At 29.2% G+C, this 13,144-nt stretch overlaps 1 protein-coding gene across 4 annotated transcripts in view; it reads right to left on the bottom strand.

Moving 5' to 3' along the window:
• Positions 1-412: 412 nt before the first annotated feature.
• Positions 413-13,144, bottom strand: part of LOC132940851 (octopamine receptor-like) — a 170,964-nt gene continuing 158,232 nt past the window's right edge. For all 4 annotated transcript variants that reach the window (XM_061008643.1, XM_061008641.1, XM_061008642.1 and 1 more), the window contains 3 exons: positions 12,818-12,885; positions 12,473-12,669; positions 413-1,564 (listed from right to left, as the gene is read on the bottom strand). In XM_061008643.1, the coding sequence (XP_060864626.1) occupies positions 1,392-1,564; positions 12,473-12,669; positions 12,818-12,885 (438 nt within the window). In that variant the 3' untranslated portion in view covers positions 413-1,391. The remainder of the gene's footprint in view (positions 1,565-12,472; positions 12,670-12,817; positions 12,886-13,144) is intronic.

Here is a 13,144-nt window from a genome sequence, read left to right as displayed (position 1 = left end):
AAAAAATGGTTTTAGTGCTCAAACATTGAAATACGTTATAGGTATTATACTGCATATCATAGCGTAAGTTTTGGTTTAGTTTTTATTTTCCGTAAATTATTCAACTGCGTGTGTATATGAAATTCACTCTGCTGCTCTGATGTAGTTTTCCGACTCTTCTGGTCCGGAGTATAAATACAATATTGCGTACGTCGACTTTTTATACCACAATAAAATAAGACATACGAAACAATAAAAATAATAATACTACTATACTAATAATAATAGTAATGATAATAGTAATAATGATAATAGTAATAATAATAATAATAATAATAATAATAATAATAATAATAATAATAATAATAATAATAATAATAATAATAATAATAAAAATAATAATAATAATAATAATTTTAATAACAATAACAATAATAATAATAATAATAATAATAATAATCATTATAATAATAGTAGTAATATATGACGGTCAACGAATCGACTCGGCTGAAGCGAATGTGGCACGGAAATCCATTAAAAAATGTCTCGTGGCCAGAGTGGTACCAAGTGTACTATATTATAGTATTATATTATAATAGTTATGTCGGCGATCAAACCCTGCGTCCACTATATCGTACAAATACACACATAAAACATATATACATAAATCTTACTAGGTGTCTACTTAAATATACTGTATATTGTTAATATATTATATATACAGTAAAACCTCGTTAAGACGGAACTTTGTGGGCAGGAAAAAAAATCCTGTTTAAAAATTTATTTGATTTATACAGTTATACATATTTTTGTAAATAAATGATGATAAGACTCCTCTAATATAAATACTAATTAGTTATGAATAAATCAAAGATAAACAATTATGAATAATGTTTGATGGTACAAAATAGTGTGTAGTTAATTATTACTCAGTAAAAAATATTTTTTAAAAATCTATTAACATTTTTTTTTAAATGGTTGCAGTAAAATTTTAAATATTATATGAATACGGTTTATTACATCGTTCAACGACAAATATTATTGTGAGACATCTGAAATAAATAATTTAAAAATTAACTATAAAGAACCACAATAGTAAAAAGTAATGCAATGGGTAAGTAAGACAAGACGCATGCAACTTTACTGTGGTTTACTGTATGATGATATTTAAACAGGAAATTTCGTTTTACTATACTATAGTAAATATTATACAACATAATAATATTTCAGCACATTAAAAACATTAAAAACACATTTCGTTTCAACGTCTCAACGAGAAAAAATTCGTTTTACGCGTAGGTATTACGGTTTTAACGAGATTACACCGAATAAAGTATATAATATGATATTATATTATCCTTTAAGACGTTTAAGTCATCGAAATATCGGCGACTGTTGATCGACGTATTTCTTTAGACTTGGTTCCTCGAATAATGACTGTATCTGATCACGAACCGGTTGTGTGGCGCGTTCTGGTTGGGCTTGTGTCCGGCGCAGTAGCTGCACGTCAACCGCCAAAATGCCATCCTAAAGTCCTGGCTGACAAATGCGTATATGAAGGGATTGATGGCCGAATTAATCCAACCTGCGTGCGCGGAGAACAAACAAATAAAAAATAGATACTTAATAAAAAATATCAAAATAACATTATAAATCACACATAATAATATTTTTTTTTTTTTTTTTATTATTAATTAACCTGTGACAACTTAGACAATTTGGTGGTTTTTAACTGTGGGAGAGGATACTGTAGGTTTTTTAAACACGTGTGTTCATAATAATATTATATAATATTATAATATACCTATAATGCATATTATAAAACACTGCTGTGGTTGGTAGGTATATTATTATGAATAGAGCATATTGATATTAGCGGACGTTAGCTCACTATATAAATGTATGGCTTTGTAGGAAGGCTAGAGGAAGTGATTATCATTCGAGCATAAATTATATAGGTCTCACCCACCTGAATCACGTCTATCTATTGTTACCAAATATTTATGGGGATATAACTTATATTGCCTAACCTAACCTTTGGTATTAAGTAGGTAAAACACCAGTGTTGTTTAATCCTTATCAATAATACAAGTATACGTATTGGCTGTGTGTGTACGTCAAAAACGTCGGCACTTTGATAAGATTTTATCAGTTTTTAGAGCACATCTTTAGAGAGATGGTTTTAGAAGGTATATGGGACGATCGGCGTAAGGCCAAAGGTGATAGGTAGTGTTTATATTGGACATTTCGTAATTTTTAATATTTTATTTGGTTGCTGCGCTGTATTATATATTTTGTCATGTTAATATGAATATTATTACGATTTTTGTTAATGTATTATTATTATTATTATTTGATTCTTGGGACACTTGAGCTGAAGAAAGTTTTCCTGATCCAAGCATAGGTATTTGGGCTATCACACGTATTTGAACATGTGAAGCCTATGCAACTGTCCTGAGGAGTATTTATTTGCTGTCACATACAATTGATGAGTTTTACTAGGTATGGTAGTTAATTATCGTACCCTGCAGTCTTAATTAAATAAATAATATTCACGTCTCGCGTATTTTATATTATTTTAACGTCAAGCGTCGATCTTATAATATATACATTTAGTGCTCGAATCGGTCGGCCAGATGATAATATTCTGATATATTAAATTTTTATTGCAAAATGTAAATAATTTTTTTTTCGTTTTCAGCACGTGTACACGCCGAGAAGCCAGGCAAACGTGTAAGATCTCGCAAACATGAATTACAGTTAGTTGTAATTGGTAAAGATTACGTTTCATTTATTTATTTTATCGGTTTTCGAGTGGATATTTCCAGATATGTATCTAATGTAGGTCGTCGGTTTTAAGTGCACGCAGCACTGAAAACTGTTGATTTTAGTTTTTATTCTCTCTAACTACAAACTGCATGATACTCAACTAAATCCACGTCCTACACACCCAACAGATTAACTGGTAGGTATGTAAATAAACATAAATCATTAATAATTGCCAATGTATGACGTGAAATATAATGATAGGGTTGGTATTATAATGGTACAAATATAATATATTATATTTTGTTATACTGTTATATTATATTATAATACATGCAGTGAGTACTGGGTAAACCTATATATATATTCCTAATTTCGTAAAAACCTTAAAATTCAATGATATATTATGATGTAGTTGCCCGTAGTATTTGTTTCTCGTTTTGGTCCAGTAACACCAAAGTCCAAGTCCACGAATTATTGTGACGAATATTTTAAATTTTTCCTCTTTTTTTCGCAAACGAAGAGAGTAAAATTATATTTACCAATATGAACATCAACGTGTAGTTATTCCAATAACACTGAAATACCTTACAATATAGTTATTGCGTTCTACCTTTAGTTCTATGGTGTATAAAATATATTATAATTTTAGTCTTCAAGGTAGTGAATTTGTATGATTTTTTGATATTTTGTAGAATAAATTAAGTTCTATTAATATTTTTTTGATTATGGTATGCAAATGCATTCACGAGATTATATTTTACATATTTGATGGTTTGAGCATATAACTTACAAATTTATTTCTACAAAGTTCTCTGATTTGAGCGTATTTTAATATTTGATAGTTTATGTACCGTCAATATTGACAACAATATTAGGTATATTATTTGCTTATAAAATTGTATTTTTGTTATTTAAATAAAGGCGTAAGTATATAAAATACGTATTTTATCTTTGTTATTTAAAATTAAATGATTTTTTTTTAGAATTTAGTATACAAGTGCAATTTTATATTTTAATGGTTAATACATTGTCAGTGCTTTAAATTCGTGACCTCACCGATATCAGCTATGTACTGATTTATAAAAAATGTTATGACTGTCATACATTTTCCCTCTAATAAGGGTAAAAAAAACAAATTATGTGGAGTACTATTACGTGTACAAAAATGTATTATATATTTATATTTATAGGAATGGAAATTGGATTATATCGTTATTGTATGATTCAATATTATACTTAGTTTTACGTCAAACCACTGTGGTCTTTACCTGGATATACGTACCCAATAAACTAGAATATGCACAGCCTGCAGTTACGGTCGATATAATAATGTTCTACTCGTTTTAGGCCTATTGTATATAATATGTTGCTGTTTGGTTTTGTATATTTGCCTGGTATAGCTTTCGTATTCACATAAGTTTTATTCCATTTTCATAAAAGTACATGCACGCTATTTTAGATATATATATACAATATAGAACATCGATTTGTAATCAAATTGTGAATACTCAGGAGGAAGACACCGATATTGTTTTTATTTTTTAGTAATCTTAAACAAATATTTTTTTCAAAAGTTATTTTTTTTTCATATCATTTTATAATAATATATATTCATGTTTTTCGATTGTTTTCGACGGCCGTGACAAGTTAAATAAAATATAGGTACCTCGCTGTGACTGACGTTCTAGAAGCGAATACAAATCGAAAGATTGAAGTGCGTGTAAATGATAAAATCGTTTAACTAAATATAATATTTCTACGAAATGTAGAAGAAACAATAACCGTGTTTTTCGTAACTCGTCGACTGCAGTGAATTGAAGAATATTATGGCGTAGAACAAAATAATTTTTTTTTTTTTATCGAGAAGATAGAACTCTGACAATTGTGTGTGCTGAGGTTCATTTACGTGCGCGTTTTCCTCTCTAGAATGCATTAGCTATTGCATGCGAAAATTGTGAGAAAAATATTTTTGGTTGAAAAAAAAACGAAAAAATAAACCGTATAAAATATATAAGCAAGATAAATATATACGCCTCTCGTCATAAAATATAAAATGTTTTGCACACAAAAATACTTACATACCTAACATATAAAAATATATATATATATAATATTATACCACGTGACCGCCGTATATACGAGCGTGAACCACGATGGAATGTGGAATATATATTTTAGCAGCTTGTTTATGGCTACTGTAGTGGTTGTTTCGGCCTCTTGTAGTATGCTAAAAAGACAAACACATTTCATCTCACGAAACACGACGGTGGCATTTTCACAACAGTTCGCGAAGAATACGAAACAAAAACGTATACGACCACTACGTCCGCGTCCGTTTGATACGCGCCAAAAAACGGATCGGGTACAGGTATACCTATATTATTTCGTGTACAATACGTGGTTAATTCTCGGAATTATTCAAATTTCGATGTCACGTTTAATCGGACGTATATTAATAACACAATAAAAATCATTCAGATTTAATGGCGCAATGCACTCGAATTAATCGTTTTACATAACTGCGAACGGCACAACTCTGGCCGCGACTGACGAATTATATTATATTATATTGCGTAGCACAATGACCGCGAAATTTCGGTGCTCGTGATGTAACCATCGCAAAACAGTTGCACATAATTTTATTATGAATTTAAGATATTAAAAATACTGTCATCACTGTTATTGTCATCAACAGTCACATTAATATATTGTCCAGGAATCGTCGAGAAATTGAAAGAGTATCATTTGCGTCGAATGACATTATTTTATTGTGTACATAATATATTATACGCACTGTGATCATGGAGTAAGTAACCTGCAAGCATACCATAACCATATTATATTTTTATCCTTCGATAACCTTAATTTATTAACTTTAATATATATTTTTCAGTATGCAATATGATAAAGACGAAATTTTTCGATAGGTATTTAGCTTTTTGATGCCATTTTAAGAAGAATAAGTGTCTTGCGGCAATACAGACTTCTTCGATTATGTTTAAAATTTTAAATAAAATAGATGTAATTTATAATATATAATATATAATATTATAGGTTCTCGGAAAACTTTTATAAGCCCCTCGTTCAAATTTAATTTTAAATAGTTTAGTGTTTTCTTGTGAATCGTCTACAGCTTAGCAATTCACAGTAATGTAGGGTGGTAATAATTTTAAGAAATGCAAGTTTGTATTGCCTCATTGCGCGTAATATATAATTATTTAGAAAATACTGACTATGGACTTGGAGTATATATATATAGGCACTTATGAATTCTGAAAATAAGAATTTAAATCAATACATACGCATGATACATAATATTATTAATGGATAAAACAGGGCTACTATTGAGCAGTGAGCACGCTTTGTTGTTGGTTATTTCTCCAACGTGGCGCTTGAAAAATTAAAATACTTATTAATTATTATATTATATTTCGTTTTTAATAATAAATAACTATTAGACTATAATTTTTTTCTCATTTATAATAAGTTTTATATAGATGTGTATTTAATAATTTAATGGCACGCGCAGGAAAAAATTAAAAAAATGAAGTATTTTTTGTTACTTAACGTTGGAAAATTTGCCATATCTGCCCTTCTTAATACATCATGAAACTTAAAATAAAAATTGTGAATAATGTTTTTTTTTAATGTTTTTTTTTTTTTACTTATAATCGTATCTATAATTTAATATTAGGCTAATAACATAGATAATATATACAACAACTAGATAAACGTCTTTATACTACAGTTGTGACCAATATCTTGAAGTCGGCCGCCATTTATAAAGCAGGAAATGTTTACATTTATTTTACATTTATTCATATACATATACTACCTGATCCCGTGCACTTCGTTGCCCGTTAAATGTACCAACTCTATATGACTCAAACTTTGTTCAATTCGTTATTAAATATTCAGTATATGGTGTTCAAAATTTATCTTGACTTTTCTTGGAATAAAAATTCTGATTCGCAGCAGTATATTATCAGATAGGCAATCTACCTGCGGTAGATCGCGGACCCCGTGCTGTTTGTACGTAACTTTATAATTTAGGTAAAACACGATTGCGTACGATTGTTTTTGGTGACACCTTTTAAGCTACACGATTGCGTACGATTTTACCTGATTTTCAACTACACGATTGCGTACGGACTATTTAGCGTTGTTGCCAATTTTCATACTAGTATATAGGTACCATATGATTACACTAAAAATAGTTTATAAATACATTGCTTTTTTAATAATCATTTAGCTTTTATTACCTACGCTTATTGTTAGGGTTTTAAAATTTCATGAAATTTATTTTCTTGACATATTTCATTTCCATGAAAAATAAAAATAAAATGTTTATTATATCAAAAAGTTTATAGTCGTCAAATTCCAAATGAACATTTTTAAAAGTTTGTTTGTTATATGAAACAAAGAAAATATGTAACATATTTACATATAACTTATAAGTTGTTTAACAAATCTATAATATAACAAATTTAAACATTGTCTTTTAACTCTTAAGTTACAAGCTAATAAACCAACTCAACATCATAACATATACATATTGTTGAGAGCCATGACTCTGTGAATGCATATTATACTATATTATAATTATATTACATTATATTCACAATGTATATAGACATAAACCACTCTTATAACAGTCGTCAATCGTAACCTTTTACAATAATATACAAAATATGATCTAATTATTAAATAAAAGAGTCCAGAGCAGCTTCACATAATCACATCACTCAGTTACATACACACACATATACGACTTTTGTACACCTATAATAATTACTAACTAACTTTTATATTGATTATTACAAAAGTCTACATTTACTGGATATTTATTTGGTATATTGTAAAATTAATAAACTTGACAACGTTGCATACAATTTCATACGCAATACTGTTTATTTTTTTTTTCTTAAAGATATTTGCTACCCATCTTCAAACATACGCAATCGTGTTGTCAAAAAGGACAAACGTACGCAATCGTGTTCTACCCTATAATTTAACTCTAAAGTATCAAAGTTATACCAAGTATGTCACTGAACTCCTCCTAAACGACTGAACAAACATGCCCGATTAACCAATAGCAACCAATATAATCCACTATTATTATTTTAATCTGCAACAATAAACTACATTTTTATTTTATTATTTAGTTTATTTTTTTCTGGACAGATGGCGCTACTATTGTATTTTTGACATCCAGATTTCCTACTTTTTCGGTGAATTTTCCTAAAATTGTCTTTCATAGAAACTTTCTTCGTGATATACTCTTTTGTTTAAAAAAAAAAATCAAGAAAATCTGATAAGTAGTTCCAGAGTTTACCCTGTACAAAGATTTTCATTTCACATTTATTTAGTTAGATACTGTGATAATATTACTTTGTGGACATTGCCTGCTTTGTAAATGGCGGCTGACTTCGATGATAAGAAAGAGACAGCTATCTAGTTGTTGTATATAATATTATCTATGGCTAATAACTGTATTGAAGCTTTGACAGACGATACTAAAAAATTAAAAAAAATATATACACTATCATAATCCGGGAAATCGGATGTGAATAAAAATAATTTTCTTTAGTTTGTTTGCTTTTACTGAAAATCCCACGTTTGAGAAAACTCACTGTCCCTATAATAATATGTATAACTATTATTACAACACTGCGTAATCTGTAATTGTTTATGTTTCAGGGATGTTTAAACGCTATACTATAAATTATAATAGAGGTGAAAAAGGAGATGGCTGATATGTATATTATTATTATTATTATTATTATTATTATTACACGCTGCTTTGAGATAGGACCGTTTGAAATTTATATTGCTTCCGCCATCTCTTTGTTGTTTCTATGTCCACCGCGAATGTAGTTTGCGTAATTAGTGTGTTTCACGTGTACATACGTATACTATAGGTAAGTAACCTAATCTATTATATTATTCAAAATTGTGGCTTTCCAGTTAAAATACGCGCCCAGTTAATACAAGACAACCTTCTAATATTAATCGGAGTTGAAGAGAATATTATAATATAGTTCCATATTTGGTTTTCCTGAAATCTAGGCCACGTGTAGGTACATAAAAACTGTATGGTTTGGTATTATAGGTAATACCAATTTAATAACGATAGCACACCAACATAGCACATTTTTCAGTGATTGTTTGAAATGTAAATTATTGTTAAGAAATAATTGATAACACTGTCTGACAATTATTTTTAATGCGTCTGGGCGGGGAATTGACGCCATGTACTAACTATAATAGTCGCGAACAATAAATCGTCTTCAAGCGTATAATACAGAAAAAAAACTAATTTTTATAATGAAAATATAAACACAATATAAGTATATCAATAATTTTATAATTTATTAAGTGTCAATCCAAAAGTGGTGATTTATTATTTAATAAAATATTGATTAATAATTCTGTGTAATATATTACGTGTATAAAACAGAAAGAATTTTTCTAAGCTGTCAATATTTAAATTAAACTCTGCTTGGAATTACGTGTTTGAGTCATAAATTAATACAAGAAAATGTTGTGTCAATTCATTAGGTAATGTAGTTTTTGAATCCACTAGATCCGTATTATTTTCTAATATTGCAGTTTTTAAATTCCACACATTTTTATGGTTTTGATTTCATAAGAAATTATGTAAAAAATAAATAACAGTTTGCAACTTATAAACTTTAATATATGAGTCACGCGTCAATATATATAGTTATTGCATAAAACGGTGTGAGTTGTTTATTTAGTACCACAATAACTTACTATAGCGACGTTCAAAAATATACAATTTTAAACTTAAAATCAATACTGTTGTTCGATTGACTGTAGAATAATGACCAGCTATGTCGGAACATTAATTACATTACGTCATGTACCTACTAGTGCGAGCACTTGAACTAGTCGTTAAAAGCTGTTTTAGTTAGAACTAAGTGTGATTTTAATTTATTATATTTTATTAGAATTATTATTATTCGTTTTTCTTTAGGATAAAAAGTATTTTAAAAGTATGGTTTAAAATAATAATAATAATAATAATAATAATGTAAATTCACTAACAAACAAATTCCTACGACTAAAATATAATACTTAAAAATACTTACTGGCTACTTAAAACTTCAATTAATGTACCCAGATTGCCTATACAACACGCCGTCTTATAGCTGGTAATATAATATTTTTATTCTATAAGTACCTATTTAAAAAAATGTAATAGAAATCGATAAAAATAACAATAGAATAGATTAAGATATAATTAAAATCAAATAGTTTATAAAATACCAACAAACTATATTATATTATCATTGTATAATACAAATGGTAAAGTTGTTATTATTTAAGAACTTCAGGAACTGGCACATTTTTTAACCGTAAAAATACCGGTCTTGTAAAACTTTAATGAAATAATATTCTAATTGCATACTTATAGCTTATGAATTAATATCCGCTCTATAATATAATTGCTGTGTCGGTCCATTTACCCTTTTTATTCTTCACGCAGGGTCATATTCAGAATTTGGGCTCCGTGAAGCACTTAAAAAATCAAACACACTAAAACTATGTTTAGGAGGCAGGAGGCACCATATATTGTATATGTTGTTAAAAAATCTTGCAATAAAACATTCTAGAACATTTCCAATAGTAGATTGCTAAACGGTGATGACGAACTCTATATAGAACGAAACTAATGGTATTAAACGCGAGGATGAATTACGTTTTACCCAAACGTAAAAACGTTCATTTAATCATTTTGACGTTTTTATTATTGGGTTCTAAAAACAACATTTTCGGATATTTCAAAGGCATTTTAACATTTTAAATACAAAATAACTTTTAATAATTTATTATTGATCGTGCAACACGTAGGTACCTATTAAAATCTTACATTTAGTATAATGTATAAATAATATGTAGTTTTGTTTGTTTTTAGACGATTATATAGTAACGTAATATGATTAATGTTGAAAAGCGTTGCCGAATTTTTTTTGAACTAATTTCGCACTAACATGGCATTCTAAACTTTTAACTTTTTTTTACGTAGTAAGCTTATTTTAAAAACTTATTGAAACATTATTTTTTATAAATTCGTGGAAATCATTCATATATACTGTATATTATATTCTCTGTTTCTTTGTTAGTTTCTTTGTACTACGTATTATAATATTATTTTATACATTTTATATTGGCTTGCATTAGATACATCATTGTCAATATAATATTTTTTTTGCGTTTGAGTGTCTTACCTTAAAGCTAACTGAAAAAAATGTTGATTCTAGACTGTCTTCTTGACCCACTTCGTTGGTCCAAAATACCCATCGTTAGAAAGCTCACAATCTTGTAGACAATACAATTATTTTACCGACCAGACTTGACAGAATTCAAAAGTCAAAATTATTTATCGTTTAGCTTATTGAAATATTTTGAAGATTCGAAAGATTTTTGTTTGGGCGATCCAGGAAATCGATAAATTATCAAAGGTTCCCAAAGTAAGAATTACACTAAAAATACATATTAGCTTGTTTCCAAAATGCACTGACTAAATTAGTTTATTAACCCCCCTTGCAATGACACGTTCAATTAATTACTACTCTTTGACGAATAAACGACAAATCATACACGTCTACTCGTGTTACAGACGAGAAAACTACTGGATGCTGTATAATGTGTGGGTATTTGTCTTGTCAACCTACAATATAATAATATATAGTTACGATCGTATTGTATAACGATTTAACGGTCTGTTTACTTGATCGTGTATCTACTATTGTCAAATTAATTTAAAATAGTATTAATAGAACTTGACGACAAGAAAAAAAAATATGTAGAACACTTATAATAACTATCCGCTCTACTCCGTAAACAGTTTTTTTTTACAAATCATAATATAAAATAGTAATATAAGTTATAACGTGATACGTGTTCACATTAGTCGAGTTTTTAAGTAGTTTACTATCGTGCATTTGTGCTACGCTTGTGTCGAATGATAATAATACACTTACTATATTGATACTACATAAGAATAACCACTGATAACGACATAAGAATCGAGGACCAGCATCGCAAAGCATAATAATGATAATGTTAATAATAAATCTATGCACCTGAAGTATATAGGTACACTGTAATATTTTGCATAAGTTGAAAACCAAAATAAAGTTGTGTCACGATTAAGTAAAATATATAAACTGCTATAGATAAGCCGCTGACGGAAATGGATTCATCCAGTGCGGGCGCACACTGTGATGGGGAGGAGGAGAAGGGGTTAAGGGTTCAAACTCTCCAGAAATATCTTCCTTCATGTAAATTGTAAATGTGTTTCTACAAAATGCACCTCTCCTCTGTAATTTCTGGTAAATATATTATTAGCATAACCCCGTCTGAAAAAAATCCTGTACTTGCTACTGGATTCAACTAAAATATGTTTCTTATTGCAGTGTAAGTTATAAAAACTAAAACAAAATATAATGGTCTTAAAAGAAATTTTCTATACATTTTTATTAAAGAAATTGTGTTTTGATTGGACCTAGGAACGGTCTATAACCGAAAACAACCATAAAAACTTGCTGCCCGTGGCAACTGCTCCTTGCTTTATCCTCCCAGATATTATATATTAATACCGATTCCGTGACCGACGCTGCACCTTCGTAGTGTTACCTAACCTAACCCGCGGTCACAAAAAAAATATAATTTGATATTATATTATTGCTCTCACCCAGCCACGTGAGCCACTTCATCATGTCCTCCGGTATGGCCGTCGCAGGCAAAAATGGCGTGATCAGGTAGACGATGAAGAATAGCAGCCAACAAGCGATGAATCCGCCGACGACGATGGACAGCGTCTGCGCCGTTTTGTTCTCGCGCTTCAGCGAAACCCGGCAATCGTCACCTCTGCGCAAACTGACATTATAGCTACAGTTGTCGGATAAAATTAACGATGTTATGCAACAATATTATACACGATAACAATATTAAAATATGTAATAATGCGGTTATATAATAATATGATACTGAAATGGGCAAAAGCTACTACCGTCCGTCAATGGCGTTCTATATTTACCTGACGCGCACGATTTCATCCATTTCCACCGACGGTCTTTCCATCGATTCGTGACTGTAACGGGATATCTGAAAAATCAACGAAAATCAGTCTCGTACTTATTTATTAAAATGCACTGCTATATAGGTATCGCCTAACGGTTACAGTAGGTATATACACAAACACAACGCCTATAATATTATAATATGAAAAATAAAATAAAAATTGAGATTACACATTTACACCATGCGTGCTGGATAGGAAATTAGGATATATAATCATTTTTCCAGTAACTCATAATTATTATTACGACATTAATTTTTAAATTTTGTGACTATAATAATAATA

Source organism: Metopolophium dirhodum, chromosome 3 (genome assembly GCF_019925205.1).
Source record: "Metopolophium dirhodum isolate CAU chromosome 3, ASM1992520v1, whole genome shotgun sequence".
Taxonomy (NCBI): Eukaryota; Metazoa; Arthropoda; class Insecta; order Hemiptera; family Aphididae; genus Metopolophium; species Metopolophium dirhodum.
This window is presented reverse-complemented; position numbering and strand designations above follow the sequence as displayed.